Here is a 19,503-nt window from a genome sequence, read left to right as displayed (position 1 = left end):
GGCTTGTAAGTAAGCATTTCACAGTAAGGTCTACACTTGTATTCGGCGCATGTGACAAATACAGTTTGATTTGATTTGATTCCTAAAGAAAATGATGTACTTTTTACTCCAAACTATTTCCTTGACACCCAAAAGTACTTGTTACAGTTTGAATGCTTAGTAGGACAAGAAAATGGTCTAATTCACGCATTTATCAAGAGGACATCCCTGGTCATCTCTATGGCCTCTAATCTAGCGGACTCACTAAACACATGCTTTGTTTGTAAATGATGTCTGTGTTGGAGCGTGCCCCTGGCTATATGGACATTTAAAAAACAAGAAAATGGTGCCGTCTGGTTTGCTTAATATAAGGAATTTGAAATTATTTATACTTTTACTTTTGATAATTAAGTATATTTTAGCAATTACATTTACTTTTGATACTTCAGTATATTTAAAAACAAATACTTTCAGACTTTTACTTAAGTATGATTTTACTGTGTGACTTTCACTTTTACTTGAGTCAATTTCTATTAAGGTATTTTTACATCAGGGCAGTGGCGGATTTAGGTATAGGCGACATGGGCAGCCACACAGGGTGGCATCTTGCCGGAGGCGGCACGGGTCGCCCACACACAAAAATTCGGATTGGTGACATTTGCGAGATCGGTTTTCTATTGCTCATTTGCACGTCACGTCACGTCAATGATATCATGTCACTGTGTGGGACTGTGGGTCAATTAACCTTGTCGGAGTGGGCGCACTGATTCTAGTTTGTGAGCTAGGCAGGCTACTTACTGCCTGGGAAGGTCTCCCAATCAGAAGTACGAGATGGGGAGGGGTGCGGGTGCAGGTTGACCTCAGATCTCCCCACTGGAAGCCCGAGGTGGGGGAACAAGAGCGGGGGAATCTTTTAAATAGCGCACATCTAACTTTGTACACTACTAATGCAATTAGTAAAATCACTCTATGAAATGCTACCAAATAAACCACAATTCATTCATAATACTGTGAATATATAGTTTCACAGCCATATTGTTGCATTCTTTTCTGGTTTGTGCGAAATCGTTAAGAATAATATAAAACCAGTCTGCACACCACCAAGGTGAATTGGTTTAGTCTTGACTCTTGGTTGACAGTGTTGGGGGATGGGTAATGTATTGATGCTCGAGTGCCAAATCAACACAAATTTGTTTATATTTATCTTTGTTACTTCTTTTTGATATTTATGAGTCTTATTTGTCTATATATTTGTATATTTATATAATCTCAAATGTTCTGATTATTTATTTGTGTAGTTCCAAATGTCTGAATAAAAACTACAGTTAGTGCAGAATGGTGCTTTTTTTGGTTTGTTAGCGGGGGGCGCTGAAGCCCAGGGAGGCCAGGGAGCCATACAAGCTAGAACCGCCACTGCATCAAGGGTATGACAATTGGGTACTCCCGGGAATGAACCCGGGCCTGTAGTAATGCCTCTAGCACTGCGATGCAGTGCCTTAGACAGCTGCGACACTCGGGAGGGAGTGCTTTAGCCTTTTAACTGCACTATTTTCACACATGGCTTCGTCTGGCGGCACATTTACTGGACCTTTAAAGGTAGTAAGGTAATGGGATAGTTAAGACAAATAATGTATACAGATATTTGCAAACAGTCTATTGACTAATCTTAATCTCTCGTAGACAGGTCCTGCACTGAGGAATCTGTGACAACGGGATGGAATGTGTAGGATAACGAGCAGCAGTAGTTCTCCCAATTTCTGACCAAATTACATGCGATTTTAGTTCTGGGTTAACCGAGATTAGACTTCTCTAAGGAGTGACTGAAATCCACACTTTGGTTTTGGTAGAAAAGTCACGGCCAAGAAACGCTTATGTTAGCACTTTCGGACTAAAGACATTATTTTACTCTGAAGTTCCACATCACACTATTACAACAGTGTGACTGTTTTGGAATAACATGTCCAATATATTTTCTTAACCATCCTCTGTATTGTGTGATTTTTTAACCATTGATGTGTTCTAGGGGACATTTTGAGACCTTAAGGAGCACCAGGTACTGCTGGAATGTCTTTCAATGGCATGTCCATCTTTTTGATGGAAATTACACTAGCCATGCAAAACGTTTATTAAGTATTTATAAAAAAAGACTTAACTAACGATTAGTAAATGCTTATAAGGACCGATATTAAACATATTTTGAATGATCTTATAAATCATTATGAAATACTTTAAAAGTTGTTTATAAATGTGTGAATAAATAGGTTAATAACATTTACAAATGTGGAAGTAATGATTAATACATTATGAATAAATTATGTTAAAATTCCTTATAAATGCATTATTACGTGGAGTTTTTATAAAGTGCTGCCGTAATATTGATTTACAGCAACTGATGATAAAGATTGTAGGTCTATAATCTGTTATGTACACTTGACACTAAATGTTGAATCGTTTTCTGGTCAGATTCTTGTCGAATTGAGCACAATCTGTTATTCCTCTTCACGATAGGCTATTATAATGTATAAATATAATATTACAATCATTCTCTTAAACATCCTTTTTTAACATTTCCTTTTTGCAAAGCCAGCAGTATAACTGTTGTGTCCGTATCGTTTGACGGCCCTATGCTTACAACAGGTAAATCAGAAAATACCCCAGTGATCAGTTGTACAACTGAAATGTGTCTTCTGCATTTAACCCAACCCCTCTGAATCAGAGAGGTGCGGGGGGCTGCCATAATCAACATTCATGTCTTCGGCGCCCGGGGAACAGTGGGTTAACTGCCTTGCTCAGGGGCAGAACGACAGACGTTTACCTTGTCAGCGAGGGGATTCGAGCCAGCGACCTTTCGGTTACTGACCCATTGTTCTAACCACTAGGACACCTGCCTGCCACCCCATAAAGTTTAAGGAGTAACAAGAATAGATCCTTTATAGTCCATTTCATGCACTTAGAAGTTGTAAACAGTACAAATATAAATGACCACGTACAATATCGGAATCCCAGCAAATCCAAAATAGACAGATGTACTCCAAAAAAACAGCAGCAAATTGTTTGTATGCATTTCCAACACTGTCGGAAACTGTATAATATAGTGTAGTAGAAATGGCTTTATACAGGACTGGTTTGTCTGCATCTATATAAGACATGGCTGTACAGACTGCAAAGCAGTTGCTATACAGTTCTTACTGAGACACTTCTTTCCATCCATAATGATATCATTCAGTCTGACTGGGCTCTAGCTAGCTATATTTAAAATATCGTAGTGAAATATATTACACAAATGGCCAGGTCATGGACACAGTCATGTTACTAGAATATACTGTATCATGGTGTCTGTTCAGAAAGTGCTATGTCAATTATAGGGCTGACGAATTCCTGAAGTAAATCGATTGTGTCATAATTAATAGAGGTAAATAGTGAGCTTAGCTAGCTGTACATCTGTGATTACCCTCGTCCACTTTAAAACAATAAAGTAACCACTATACACCTATTTCTCCATGGGCTCAGTAACAGCAATTCTCCAAGGTGTTTAAGCAAGTTCATAGTAGGTACTGTAATGAGATACATTTCAAGTGTCAGCGTTTTCACATTAGAGTGAGAGACTTCTAGTCAGTCAGTGTAGGCCTACTGATTGAACCAACAGCCAAAGGGCACAGTTTGGAAAAAAGGCTGTTGTTTAAACAGCTCACATTCTATTCCCTATCTAGTGCACTACTTTTGACCTTAGTAGCGCACCATGTATGGAACAGGATGCCATTTTTGATGCATGCTCAACAGTGTTCACAGCTGATAATCAAAGCACAGGCCAATTGGAGAACAGTTTCCTACCAAGGTACTGTACCATCATCCAGCCCTACAATTGGCAGGAGTGATCACATTCAATAGTAAATAATGCCTATAAGATAAAGCTTTGAGACAAACGTAGAAAACACAAACATGTAGACATTCACACATGAGAGACCATGAGATAACCAGGGTCAAACACATGAGAGACCATGAGGTAACCAGGGTCAAACACATGAGAGACCATGAGGTAACCAGGGTCAAACACATGAGAGACCATGAGGTAACCAGGGTCAAACACATGAGAGACCATGAGGTAACCAGGGTCAAACACATGAGAGACCATGAGGTAACCAGGGTCAAACACATGACAGAGACAGTTGACATACAAGGGAAATGGCAAGACAATGACTTAAAAATGTACATTTCACAATTCGTAAAATAATGACTTTCATTATGAAAACAATTTCATTCCGAAAAGAAAACACAAAACACACATTTGTTCATAAAAATGCATTTTCCATAGATAATTAAGTGATTCATGACACAAAAAAACATGACATTGAGAAAAAGACATTCCAAAATAAATAAGCTAACAAACAAACTGAACAGGTCATTCGAGTAATCAGATAAAACATATATTCCATGTGATTAAACAATAAACCAAAAATGTGATTTCAGAGGATGTTGAGAAGTCTAGATTCAGGGGGTCTTGGTCAACTGCACCTATTCTTACACACACACACACACACACACACACACACACACACACACACACACACACACACACACACACACACACACACACACACACACACACACACACACACACACACACACACACACACACACACACACTCCATGAGGATACATACTGTAGTCTAGACAGTTTTACTCATTGATTGGTATTTGGATTCAGTGCACTCTAAGGGAGTTGTGGTTTTGTGAGTGGTAGGTGTCGTAGTAGTAAAAGTTGCTGTTGTTTAGCGTCTATCTCATTTGACATACTCAGCTGACTTCCAGAAGTGCCCTGGGTGGGAAAGGCGACGGTTCCGTTTTGGCAACTTTTCCAGCAGATCCACCAGCTTGGAGAAGCTGGGCCTTTCATCCTGCTCGAACGCCCAGCAAAAGAGCAGGATGTCCTGGAGAGAGAAAGAGACAGAACAGACTCCCCTTTAGAGACCCAGGTCGATAAAGGAAACACTGGAGCGAAAGAGCCACAAGTGTAACTGGACAAATTGATGAATGCCACCAGACTCAGATAACTGTATTCTTCACTGTGAGAGAACTTCTTGTGTGGAGTGGTTCAGAAAACACAAATAATAAAACAACAGCCAACAGAAAACTCGAAAACATCCCAGATCGCCTAGACAGGTGTACATGATAATTTAGTCTTATTCTAAGAACATTCCAGGAATTAAGATGCTCATTCTGAACACCTGGGAATTAATAAGCAACACAAACATTGGCACAGACACATGCATACACACACACACACACACACACACACACACACACACACACACACACACACACACACACACACACACACACACACACACACACACACACACACACACGATAACATACACACTATACATACACATGGATTTAGTACTGTAGCTATGTAGTAGTGGTGAAGCAGGGGCCTGAGGGCACACAGTGTGTTGTTAAATCTGTGAATGTATTGTAATGTTTTTTTAAATTGTATAAACTGCCTTAATTTTGCTGGACCCCAGGAAGAGTAGCTGCTGCTTTGGCAGCAGCTAATGGGGATCCATAATAAATACAAATAAATAAGTATGCAGATCACACATAAAAACAACCAGGTGTGGTGCTTCGCTCTGTGAAGAAAAACAGTCAACAGTGCAGTATTACGAAGAACACCACTCAGCGATAACTCTTTGCCAATAGACATACAATATGTACACCTACAACTACTGAGCGACTTCTACCTGAAGTGTGGTACAACCTGTTTACTGTATATGAGGAACACTCACCGATATCTCTTTGCCCATGCCGATCTGTGTGAGGTTGGGCTTCATCCCACTGCCCACCTGCCAGATGATAACCTCTGCTGGCTGGTTCTTGTAAGGCCACTCACGTGCATGCAACTCGTACCAGATAGTGCTGCAGGGACAGTACAGGGGGGAATCAGTTGGAGCGGATGTATGAAATATCCCATGGTTTACAAAACGGAAATGATGGCATTGTGCATTTAACTTTGTCACAGATAAATCCACATGGTAGCATACCATGTGGGGTGCCGCGTCTCTTCTAAAAAATATATATCCAGCACCTGCTCAGAGAGATTGGATGTATGCATGTAATGTTTTCCTATAATGTTGACATTATTCCAAAAATACTACAACAGATGTTCACACACAAGGGGTATCACACCAAGTTGAATATCTAAACGTGGATTTCTATACTGTATGTCTGTTGTGGTTGTCTGAATCCATTTAAAAGCTCCAGAAGCCCCCACAATGAGTCTGACAGACAGACCACAAGTTTGCTTTTTTTAAAGAAACAACCCTTTAATGCTAAGGAACTAACTTTATATCAAACCTGTTAGATGTAAATGGTCCGATAAACAGTCCATTAACACATAATCATACGTCATCAACATCGTCACAGCATCCTCTCTTAGCATTATGAGCAGCCATTTCTTTCCACTGCCATGTCAACGACCCGGGTTTGAGTAGCATAAAAATAGCATTCGGGGCAAGACAGAAAAACACATGGAGGATTGTTGAATATGTAAAACAGCTTCAGGGGTCACCTCTAGGTAACACTAAGGCACCAACAGACCAGCTGGACAGTGGATGCATCCCAAATGCCACCCTACTCCCTTTATTCCCATAGGGCTCTGGTCTATATAGGGAATAGGGTGCCATTTGGGACTCATCCAGCGTGTGTGAACGCTGCATCCGTCCCCCTCAGACTGATTCAGTGACAGTCCCTCCATATGGGAGGGCATCTGAAAATGCAATTGTGTTAGGAGTCAACAGAGCAGGGTCCAGCCACGCAAATGCATCTGTGACGATCACAGACGGAAAAAAAAAACATAAATGGAAAGGCTGACCTGGAGCATGGAGTGTTATAACTAGGATACCAGAGTTGTTCCTGGTCAGACAGGTGGCCTGGAAAGACTCCTGGGCTTGGTTATTATAACCATTCCATACATGATTTGGGAGGGAAGATGGATTTTTATTTATTTTTATTTAACTTTATTTAACTAGGCAAGTCAGTTAAGAACAAATTCTTATTTACAAAGGCGGCCTTACCAAAAGGCAAAAGGCCTCCTGTGGGGACGGGGGCTGGGATTTAAAAAATATACACTGCTCAAAAAAATAAAGGGAACACTTAAACAACACAATGTAACTCCAAGTCAATCACACTTCTGTGAAATCAAACTGTCCACTTAGGAAGCAACACTGATTGACAATAAATTTCACATGCTGTTGTGCAAATGGAATAGACAAAAGGTGGAAATGATAGGCAATTAGCAAGACACCCCCAATAAAGTAGTGGTTCTGCAGGTGGTGACCACAGACCACTTCTCAGTTCCTATGCTTCCTGGCTGATGTTTTGGTCACTTTTGAATGCTGGCGGTGCTTTCACTCTAGTGGTAGCATGAGACGGAGTCTACAACCCACACAAGTGGCTCAGGTAGTGCAGCTCATCCAGGATGGCACATCAATGCGAGCTGTGGCAAGAAGGTTTGCTGTGTCTGTCAGCGTAGTGTCCAGAGCATGGAGGCGCTACCAGGAGACAGGCCAGTACATCAGGAGACGTGGAGGAGGCCGTAGGAGGGCAACAACCCAGCAGTAGGACCGCTACCTCCGCCTTTGTGCAAGGAGGAGCAGGAGGAGCACTGCCAGAGCCCTGCAAAATGACCTCCAGCAGGCCACAAATGTGCATGTGTCTGCTCAAACGGTCAGAAACAGACTCCATGAGGGTGGTATGAGGGCCCGACGTCCACAGGTGGGGGTTGTGCTTACAGCCCAACACCGTGCAGGACGTTTGGCATTTGCCAGAGAACACCAAGCTTGGCAAATTCGCCACTGGCGCCCTGTGCTCTTCACAGATGAAAGCAGGTTCACACTGAGCACATGTGACAGACGTGACAGAGTCTGGAGACGCCGTGGAGAACGTTCTGCTGCCTGCAACATCCTCCAGCATGACCGGTTTGGCGGTAGGTCAGTCATGGTGTGGGGTGGCATTTCTTTGGGGGGCCGCACAGCCCTCCATGTGCTCGCCAGAGGTAGCCTGACTGCCATTAGGTACCGAGATGAGATCCTCAGACCCCTTGTGAGACCATATGCTGGTGCGGTTGGCCCTGGGTTCCTCCTAATGCAAGACAATGCTAGACCTCATGTGGCTGGAGTGTGTCAGCAGTTCCTGCAAGAGGAAGGCATTGATGCTATGGACTGGCCCGCCCGTTCCCCAGACCTGAATCCAATTGAGCACATCTGGGACATCATGTCTCGCTCCATCCACCAACGCCACGTTGCACCACAGACTGTCCAGGAGTTGGCGGATGCTTTAGTCCAGGTCTGGGAGGAGATCCCTCAGGAGACCATCCGCCACTTCATCAGGAGCATGCCCAGGCGTTGTAGGGAGGTCATACAGGCACGTGGAGGCCACACACACTACTGAGCCTCATTTTGACTTGTTTTAAGGACATTACATCAAAGTTGGATCAGCCTGTAGTGTGGTTTTCCACTTTAATTTTGAGTGTGACTCCAAATCCAGACCTCTATGGGTTGATAAATTTTATTTATATTGATCATTTTTGTGTGATTTTGTTGTCAGCACATTCAACTATGTAAAGAAAAAAGTATTTAATAAGAATATTTCATTCATTCAGATCTAGGATGTGTTATTTTAGTGTTCCCTTTATTTTTTTGAGCAGTGTATATATTAAATATAGGACAAAACACACATCACAACAAGAGAGACAACACAACACTACATAAAGAGAGACCTAAGACATCAACATAGCAAGGCAGCAACACATGACAACACAGCATGGTAGCAACACAACATGACAACAACATGGTAGCAACAAAACATGGTAGCAGCACAAAACATGGTACAAATATTATTGGGCACAGACAACAGCGCAAAGGGCAAGAAGGTAGAGACAACAATACATCACGCAAAGCAGCCACAATTGTCAGTAAGAGTGTCCATGATTGAGTCTTGAATGAAGAGATTGAGATAAAACTGTTCAGTTTGAGTGTTTGTTGCAGCTCGTTTCAGTCGCTAACTGCAGCGAACTGAATAGAGGAGCGACCCAGGAATGTGTGTGCTTTGGGGACCTTTAACAGAATGTGACTGGCGTTGTATGTGGAGGATGAGGGCTGCAGTAGGTATCTCAGATAGGGGGAGGAAAGACTCCTGGGAGGGTTTTATAAATAAGCATCAAACAGTGGGTCTTGCGACGGGTATACAGAGATGACCAGTTTACAGAGGAGTATAGAGTGCAGTGATGTGTCCTATAAGGAGCATTGGTGGCAAATCTGATGGCCGAATGGTAAAGAACATCTAGCCTCTTGAGAGCACCCTTACCTGCCAATCTATAAATGATGTCTCCGTAATCTAGCATGGGTAGGATGGTCATCTGAATCAGGGTTAGTTTTCAGCTGGGGTGAAAGAGGAGCGATTACGATAGAGGAAACCAAGTCTAGATTTAACTTTAGCCTGCAGCTTTGATATGTGCTGAGAGAAGGACAGTGTACCGTCTTGCCATACTCCCATTCTCCAGTACTTGTATGAGGTCAAGCTCTAAACCCTCAGAGGTAGTAATCACACCTGTGGGGAGAGGGGCATTCTTCTTACCAAACCACATGATCTTTGTTTTGGAGGTGGTCAGAACAAGGTTAAGGGTAGAGAAAGCTTGTTGGACACTAAGAAAGCTTTGTTGTAGAGAATTTAACACAAAATCCAGGGAGGGACCAGGAGATGGATTAGGACCTAAAAAAACTAAACAAAAAGCATCATAGTATGTGTCTTGCTGGTGTCAAATCCAATTTCCCCTTGTGGGATACATTTGATTCAATTGAATTGAATTCAATAAAATCATGCTTGAAAATCCAATGAAAACAAGACAGAGACTCTGGAAAAACCATCAGAGTAAAGAGGCCCCTAAAACACTCCTCAGAACAAAGAGAAGAGCTATGGGCCCTGGTCAAGAGTAGTGTACTAAATAGGGAATAGTGTGCCATTTGAGATGTAGCTGTACTCACCCGAAAGCAAAGACATCTGACTGTTTGGAGAAAGGCAGCTTGTCCTCCTCTGTTTCAGGGGAGAGCTGAGAGACTATTTCAGGGGCCAGGTGACAAAGCCATCCACTGGGGATTCTCAGTTTGTCCTCTCTACGGCTACAGAAAAGAGACAGGACACAGTCTGAATTCTGTGATGTGATGTGTGATGATTGTTCATATTTATCTCAACGTTTAGGACGGCCATTTTCCTTTTCTAATTGTTCAGGATTTCCACATTTCATCCCTCCACAGAAGTTGTTGTCAAATGTTTAAACATTTCTGTGTTACATTTTTGTGCCATGTAATTTTGATCTAAATACAGAATAACTGCTTATAGTTCATTCAGACACTGGGAAACATCGAATGGAATTAAAGCAGCATTTTGTCTCAAGGTTGAATCTGTCCTTTCCTTCCTCACCCGTTAGTCCAAACGAACCCTGACTGAAAAATCCTGGATGCAATCAAACCCCATTAGAAATTCTAATTCCTGATGACTCAGTCAATCTCTCCACTCTGTCTCCACTATGTTCCAAACTGCCTATCTCTCTCTCTCTTTCTCTCTCCCTCCCTCTTGCTGTCTCTCTCCCTCTATCATTATGACATTCACAACTACTTCAAAATGCATCCTGAGTGCTCACTCAGACAGCCACACTGCCAGCTCTCTAACACAACACAGTAGAGAACTGGTGTGGGTATGTCCATCCAATGGTACTGTATTTGTCCAGTCTAGCCCATGAGTATTCATAGTAACAGTATTGTCATGATGACAGTTAACAATCCGTTGAGTCATAAAGCCTATGGTTTAATTTAACTCCCAACTGAATCTGATGATATTCTAACTCTAATGTCTATTCTATTCTATTATAACTCTATCAATTCTATTCTGTTCTCAATTCAATAATGGAGATATACACTGAGTGTACAAAACATTATGAACACCTGCTCTTTCCATGACATAGGCTGACCAGGTGAATCCAGGTGAAGCTATGATCCTTTATTGATGTCACTTGTTAAATCCACTTCAATCAGTGTAGATGAATGGGAGGAGACAGGTTAAAGAAGGATTGTTAAGCCTTGAGACAATTGAGACATGGATTGTGTACAGTGCAATCAGAATGTATTCAGACCCCTTGACTTTTTCCACATGTTACGTTACATCCTTATTCTAAAATGTATTAAATAATTTTTCCCCCCTCATCAATCTACACACAATACCTCATAATGACAAAGCAAAAACAGGGTTTTAGAAATTACATAAGTATTCCGACCCTTTACTCAGTACTTTGTTGAAGCACCTTTGGCAGCGAAGACAGCCTCAAGTCTTCTTGGGTATGATGCTACAAGCTTGGCACACCTGTATTTGGGGAGTTTCTCCCATTCTTCTCTGCAGATCCTCTCAAGCTCTGTCAGGTTGGATGGGTAGCGTTGCTGCACAGCTATTTTCAGGTCTCTCCAGAGATGTTCGATCAGGTTCAAGTCTGGGTTCTGGCTGGGCCACTCAAGCACATTTAGAGACTTATCCCGAAGCCACTCCTGCGTTGTTTTGGCTGTGTGCTTAGGGCCGTTGTCCTGTTGGAAGGTGAACCTTCGCCCCAGTCTGAGGTCCTGAGCACTCTGGGGCAGGTTTTCATCAAGGATCTCTCTGTACTTTGCTCGGTTCATCTTTCCCTTGATCCTGACTAGTCTCCCAGTCCCTGCCACTGAAAAACATCCCCACCACATGATGCTGCCATGGCACGTGTGGAAGAACACAAAGCATTATCCAATTGACAAAAAATATTGACGTAAAGAGCGTGATTTGCGGCACAACGAAATAAAAGATACAGCATAATATGAACCGATAGATGTTTTTCTATCGTCATATCGCCAGGTATGGTGCCAGGTTTCCTGGCACCATATTTATTTAACTCTTGGTAACTCCATACCAAGAGTTAAATCTTGGTTTCATCAGACCAGAGAATCTTGTTTATCATGGTCTGAGAATCCTTTAGGTGCCTTTTGGCACACTCCAGGTGGGCTTCCGTCTGGCCACTCTACCATAAAGGCCTGATTGGTGGAGTGCTGCAGGAAGGTTCTCCCATCTCCACAGAGGAACTCTGGAGGAACTCTATCAGAGTGAACATCAGGGTTCTTGGTCACCTCCCCTGACCAAGGCCCTTCTCCCCCGATTGCTCAGTTTTGCTGGGCGGCCAGATCTAGGAAGAGTCTTGGTTCTTCCAAACTTCTTCCAGTTAAGAATGATGGAGGCCACTGTGTTCTTGGGGACCTTCAATGCTGCAGAGATGTTTCGGTACCGTTCCCCAGATCTGTGCCTCGACACAATCCTGTCTTTGAGCTCTACGGACAATTCCTTCAACCTCATGGCTTTGTTTTTGCTCTGACATGCACTGTCAACTGTGGGACCTTATGCAGACAGGTGTGCCTTTCCAAATAATGTCCAATCAATTAGGTGGACTCCAATCAAGTTGTAGAAACATCTCAAAAATTATCAATGGAAACAGAATGCAATTTTGAGTTTCATAGCAAAGGGTCTGAATACTTATGTAAATTAGGTATTTCAGTTTTTATTTTTAATACATTTGGGAAAAAAATAGAAAAACCTTTTTTCGCTTTGTCATTATGGGGTATTTAATGTGTGTAGATTGATGAGTAAAAAATGTAATTTAATCAATTTTATAGAATACGGGTGTAACATAACAAAATGTGGAAAAAGTCAAGGGGTCTGAATAGTTTCTGAATGCACTGTATGTATGCCATTAAGATGATGAATGGGCAAGGCAAGAGATTTATAAGTGCCTTTGAACAGGGTATGGTAGTAGGTGCCAGGCGTGTTTTGTACACTCAGCGTATGCAGGATAATATTCAGGGACATGATTGTTTGTACAGCTTCTCAATGCTCTCCCCTCCTCTGCTATGGCAAACAGCCATGTTATTCAGATGATGAAGTTCATTGAATTGAATTGAACATAATGTTCCTGCTCAGAGTGGGGCGGTCGATAAATGCTTGTCTTGTCATTCTGTCAGTCCTACTAATTAGCTAGCCATTTTGCCGTCCAATTAAAACATTTAGGCAGAAATAAGTAAATTAACAACAACACAAACAATTCGCAGAACTGACTGAGGCTCGAGTGATGCTACCCACGTCACACCAAGATATCTGTTCTCAGAAATGTATTTAACTTTGAAAAGAGAGGGTTCTGGGTATTTATAACAATACAAAAGGTCCAATGAGTGTGCAGTAAGAAGCCAGGTGGTGGGTGTACCATCTAAAAACAGCAACAAAAACATGTTTTTTTGCTTTCTTTATCCACTGAGAGATGCCAAGAACGTCAAACGATAACCGGAAAAATTGTAGGCCCTATTGTGGCCATTGTGAGCATTAGCAGGCAGTGATATCATAGAGGCTATTGAAAACATTCTGCAGTCGTGGCCAAAAGTTTTGACAATGACACAAATATTAATTTCCACAAAGTTTGCTGCTTCAGATATTTTTGTCAGATGTTACTATGGAATACTGAAGTATAATTACAAGCATTTCATAAGTGTCAAAGGCTTTTATTGACAATTACACGAAGTTGATGCAAAGAGTCAATATTTGCAGCGTTGACCCTTCTTTTTCAAGACCTCTGCAATCCGCCCTGGCATGCTGTCAATTAACTTCTGGGCCACATCCTGACTGATGGCAGCCCATTCTTGCATAATCGATGCTTGGAGTTTGTCAGAATTTATGGGTTTTTGTTTGTCCACCTCTTGAGGATTGACCAGTCCTCAATGGGATTAAGGTCTGGGGAGTTTCCTGTTCATGGACCCAAAATATCGATGTTTTGTTCCCCGAGCCACTTAGTTATCACTTTTGCCTTATGGCAAGGTGCTCCATCATGCTGGAAAAGGCATTGTTCGTCACCAAACTGTTCCTGGATGGTTGGGAGAAGTTGCTCTCGGAGGATGTGTTGGTACCATTCTTTATTCATGGCTGTGTTCTTAGACAAAATCGTGAGTGAGCCCACTCCCTTGGCTAAGAAGTAACCCCACAAATGAATGGTCTCGGGATGCTTTACTGTTGTTATGACACAGGACTGATGGTAGCGCTCACCTTGTCTTCTCCGGACAAGCTTTTTTACCGGATGCCCCAAACAATCGGAAAGGGGATTCATCAGAGAAAATGACTTTACCCCAGTCCTCAGCAGTCCAATCTCTGTACCTTTTGCAGAATATCAGTCTGTCCCTGATGTTTTTCCTGGAGAGAAGTGGCTTCTTTGTTGCACTTCTTGACACCAACCCATCCTTCAAAATTATTCGCCTCACTGTGCGTGCAGATGCACAAACACCTGCCTGCTGCAATTCCTGAGCAAGCTCTGTACTGGTGGTGCCCCGACCCTACAGCTGAATCAACTTTAGGAGACAGTCCTGGCGCTTGCTGGACTTTCTTGGGCGCCCTGAAGCCTTCTTCACAACAATTGAACCGCTCTCCTTGAAGTTCTTGATGATCCAATAAATGGTTGATTTAGGTGCAATCTTACTGGCAGCAATATCCTTGCCTGTGAAGCCCTTTTTGTGCAAAGCAATGATGACGGCACGTGTTTCCTTGCAGGTAACCATGGTTCACAGAGGAAGAACAATGATTCCAAGCACCACCCTCCCTTTGAAGCTTCCAGTCTGTTATTCGAACTCAATCAGTGATCTCCAGCCTTGTCCTCGTCAACACTCACACATGTGTTAACGAGAGAATCACTGACATGATGTCAGCTGGTCCTTTTGTGGCATGGCTGAAATGCAGTGGAAATGTTTTTTGGGGATTCAGTTCATTTGCATGGCAAACAGGGACTTTGCAATTCATTGCAATTCATCTGATCATTCTTCATAACATTTTGGAGTATATGCAAATTGCCATCATACAAACTGAGGCAGCAGACTGTGAAAATTAATATTTGTGTCATTCTCAAAACTTTTGGCCACAACTGTACACTGCAAGTCAACTAGCACAAGATGAAATACTAAAACAACCATCTCCAGGTTTTCTCTTTGTTCTGCATTGTGGTACCAACAGTTCCTGAAAACCATCCTAACACAATGAGCAGAGTGATTCACAAAGTCTTTACAAATCTTAGAATCTTTAAATGTTATTTTTAGAATCTTTAGTATTCTTAGTCTGCCTTTGTCCATAAACAGAATGCTCTATGGCTCTCTGCTTGTGTCTAGTCGTGGGAGATGTTCACTATACAAAGTATTGATTTCACAGCAAAAAATGGGAAATGGGAGCTAGCTACACTGGGAACGAACAATAGACAGGATAAGATCTAGGTGCATGTTGTATAATTTCAATGCATTGCATAACTGTCTGTCTACAGCAACTCCTCAGCATCTAGTTTGAAAGAGGCTTATGGTTTTAATGAGCTGATAAGAATGCCATTATGAAACCATCCATCTTCATTTTACATAAACAACTATTGTTCATCACCTATACTCTTCCATCCATGGTGATGCAATGCACTCCTCCGCAACCCCAGGGTTAAACTGTGTTGTGCGAACTTGTTGAAAACACACTATGCAAGTCAGTTATATAATCAACATATTTTTTGATTATAATAATTAGTAGTACAAAGCATGTGTAATCCTCTCACATTCATTAGCTGGAAAGCATCTCACACCTACTGCTAGATATTTGTAATTGATGTCGCAATTAAATCAATACAAAAATCCATTATGACAAATCAGATCCAGTCAAGTATAGCAGTTATCTCAACATACATGTCAATCAAAATCTATAGACACATAAACGTACTGCATAGAGAACAAAACACCCACACACACAAATGCATGCACACACACAGACACACGCACACACACACACACAACACGTTGACAACCTGTTGAGTTGCTCCATTTCTAGATCTAAGATTTATTACATTTCCTTGCTGCTTATATAGTTTTATGTCTAAGTTAGATTAGTATTCCTTGCTGTGTGAAAGTTGTGGCTGTTGGCATTTCAGGGACAAGCCATGTCAGTGAGCAGTCATTTCAGCACAGCGGTAGCAGCCAAGATAGACTTGAATCACTCTCAGGGAGAAAAAATGAAAAAGAGATTAGCACCAATCCATATAATTTTCTGGTTAATACTGACCAATGAGCCACTAAAGAGTATAATTATCACTGCAATATAATAACTGTCACAACAGTAGGGGTTACTAACGATGCGCCTCCCTGTGTGGTTTAGTGCTGATTTTTAGTTTTCTATGTATCCTTTTTTAACCAGGAAGTCCCTTCAGATAAAAAATCACTTTTCTTAGTTGAACCCAAAGGATAAATAAATGGAGTACAACAGTAGCTACGCACCTGCCAGCTTGCAGAACCCCAGATATGGTGAAAAGTCCGAAGTCGGTGATGACCACTTTGCCATTGTCGTAGAAGACATTCTTGGACTTCATATCCTTGTGTAGGATCCCCTTGGCATGGAGATAGCCCATCCCCTTAAAACAATACAAACACAAACAAATAAACAAACAAACAATATAACTCATAGGAGTCTAGGTTGAGTCACTGTAAACCTGACTGAAGTTGCTTGATTGATCTCATTCTCTATGACATGTATTGACCATGCTGTGCTACAAATAACGTTGAAACACTATTCATGATGTTACGTATAAACCATATACACAGAGTATACCAATCATTAGGAACACCTTCCTAACATTTAGTTGCACCCCTCCCCCCATTTTGCCCTCAGAACAGCCTCAATTAGTCACGGCATGGACTCTACAAGGTGTCGAAAGCGTTCCACAGGGATGCCGGCCCATGTTGACTCCAATGCTTCCCACAGTTGTGTCAAGTTAGCTGGATGTCACACATACACAATCCATGTCTCAACTATGGTTATTGTAAGTAAGCTAATTTATGTTCCTTTAACTCCGCCTTCTAATGAGTTTATACAAACTGTCATCTCCTACCATTCTGATAGATTGGATACGCTAATAATTTGGTTGTTATTCAATTGGTTACCTCTAGGCAGATGCCCCAGACACTTTTAAATGTTAGAGCAATCAATAGTAAAATCTTTCTTGTGAATGACCTCATTACTAAGCGCAAAGTTAATTGCATGTTTCTCACGGAAACATGGCTGTCTTCAGACTGTAGTGTCGCTTTTTTCGAAGCCCCCCCGGACTACAGCTTTTCATACTCTATCAGAAAAGGGAAAAAGGGTGGGGGGACAGCCTCTATTATTACTAATGTAAGGACATTTCATTTGGCGACTTTGGGTCTTTTGAGCATCATGCTATACTGTTTAAATGTCAGCCACCAGTCTTGGCCATAACCTTGTATAGGCCACCAAAGCACTGCCCTACTTTCTTTACTGATTTCTCTGAACTATTGTCTATTGTCCTTGAGAACTATGATAAAATCATTGTGTTGGGTGATTCTAATATTCATGTTGACAAGGAGATTGACCCCAAGGCCATTGAACTTTTGAATATTTTGAGCTCTATGGACTTTATCCAACATGTTACTGGGCCCACCCATAACCGCGGCCATGCTCTGGACCTGATTATTACCAAAGGGCTTTCTATTGACATATCCTCTATTGTTTATGTTGCTTTATCTAATCACCACTGTGTATTTTTTAATACCTTGTTGCCCATAGCACAGGGTAATACTGAACACATTATTAAGAAATGCTATCTTACCTCTGAAGTTGCTACAGATTTTATTGAGTGTATGAACAATACTCCATCACCTATTCTGCCTTCCTTTTGTGATGATTTAGTTGATAACTTTAATAGCAAATTAAGGACAACTGTCACGCCCTGGCCATAGAGAGGTTTTTATTCTCTATTTTGGTTAGGCCAGGGTGTAATTAGGGTGGGCATTCCATGTTTCTATTTCTTTGTTTTTGGCTGAGTGCGGTTCCCAATCAGAGGCAGCTGTCTATCGTTGTCTCTGATTGGGAATCATACTTAGGCAGCCTTTTCCCACCTGTGTTTGATGGGTAGTTGTTTTCTGTTTTGTGTCTGCACCTGACAGAACTGTTTCGTTTTGTTCTACTTTGTTATTTTGTTTCAGTGTTCAGTTTGATTAAAAATCATGAACGCTTACCACGCTGCACCTTGGTCTCCTTCTACTTCATACGACGAGCATTACAGACAACCATTGATGCCATAGCTCCAATAAAGTTGAAAAAGGCCACATCCAAATGGAGAGCCCATTGGATGAGTGAGGAAACTATTACATTAAAGAGAAACTGCAGAAAGGCAGAACGGAAGAGGAAAAAGTAAAAGTTGCAGGTCCATTACGATATTCTGAGAGAGCAACTTGGCATATATAACAATGCAATTATAAATGCCAGACGGGCTAATTTTTCTAACTTGATCACTAATAATTAGAATAATTCAAGAGTGCTCTTCTCGGCCATTGATGGCCTGACAAATCTTACCCCCGCAAACCTATGTGAACTTTCTTCCCCATCTAAATGTGATGAGTTTGTAGCATATTTCAGAGATAAGATAACAAACATTGGGCTGGGTATCAGTCAAGCAAGACCTGATGAGAAGTTTGATGATACGTGCCCTAGCCTACCACGCAAAGGCACTATGGATTAATTTTCCCTGGTTGACACAGACATGCTCAGGAAAGACCAATGGCGCCGGAGAAGAAAGCAGGCATTTTACACGTCCCCAACTGATTTTGTTCGTTTATTTGCAACTTATTTTTTTACTCTTTTTGTACATAATTTTGCCGCTACTGTCTCTTATGACCGAAAATAACTTCTGGACATCAGGACTGCGATTACTCACCATGGACTGGCAGAATCCTTTTATTCCTTTTATTTATTTATTTCACCTTTATTTAACCAGGTAGGCAAATTAAGAACACGTTCTCATTTACAATTGCGACCTTGCCAAGATAAAGCAAAGCAGTTCGACACATACAACAACACATAGTTACACATGGAGTAAAACAAACATACAGTCAATAATACAGTGAAAAATAAGTCTATATACAATATGAGCAAGTGAGGTGAGATAAGGGAGGTGAAGGCAAACAAAATATATATATAAATAAATAAAAATATAAAAAGGCCATGGTGGCGAAGTAAATACAATATAGCAAGTTAAAAAAAAAAGTAGAGTAGAGATAGTAGAGATAGAAATAATGGGGTGCAAAGGAGCAAAATAAATAAATAAATACAGTAGGTAAAGAGGTAGTTGTTTGGGCTAAATTATAGATGGGCTATGTACAGGTGCAGTAATCTATGAGCTGCTCTGACAGCTGGTGCTTAAAGCTAGTGAGGGAGATAAGTGTTTCCAGTTTCAGAGATTTTTGTAGTTCGTTCCAGTCATTGGCAGCAGAGAACTGGAAGGAGAGGCGGCCAAAGGAAGAATTGGTTTTGGGGGTGACCAGAGAGATATACCTGCTGGAGCGCGTGCTACAGGTAGGTGCTGCTATGGTGACCAGCGAGCTGAGATAAGGGGGG

The 19,503-nt window shown here is 41.6% G+C and overlaps 1 protein-coding gene across 1 annotated transcript in view; it reads right to left on the bottom strand.

Moving 5' to 3' along the window:
* Positions 1–4,638: 4,638 nt before the first annotated feature.
* ksr2 (kinase suppressor of ras 2) overlaps positions 4,639–19,503 on the bottom strand; it is a 164,247-nt gene continuing 149,382 nt past the window's right edge. The window contains exons 19-22 of the mRNA XM_071402511.1: positions 16,371–16,504; positions 10,020–10,154; positions 5,766–5,895; positions 4,639–4,907 (exon numbers count right to left, since the gene is read on the bottom strand). Coding sequence (XP_071258612.1) covers positions 4,761–4,907; positions 5,766–5,895; positions 10,020–10,154; positions 16,371–16,504 — 546 coding nt within the window. The 3' untranslated portion in view covers positions 4,639–4,760. The remainder of the gene's footprint in view (positions 4,908–5,765; positions 5,896–10,019; positions 10,155–16,370; positions 16,505–19,503) is intronic.

The sequence above is a fragment of the Salvelinus alpinus genome, chromosome 5, assembly GCF_045679555.1.
Source record: "Salvelinus alpinus chromosome 5, SLU_Salpinus.1, whole genome shotgun sequence".
In the NCBI taxonomy this organism is placed as follows: domain Eukaryota; kingdom Metazoa; phylum Chordata; class Actinopteri; order Salmoniformes; family Salmonidae; genus Salvelinus; species Salvelinus alpinus.
The sequence above is the reverse complement of the archived record's forward strand: the minus strand, read 5'-3'. Positions and strand labels throughout refer to the sequence as shown.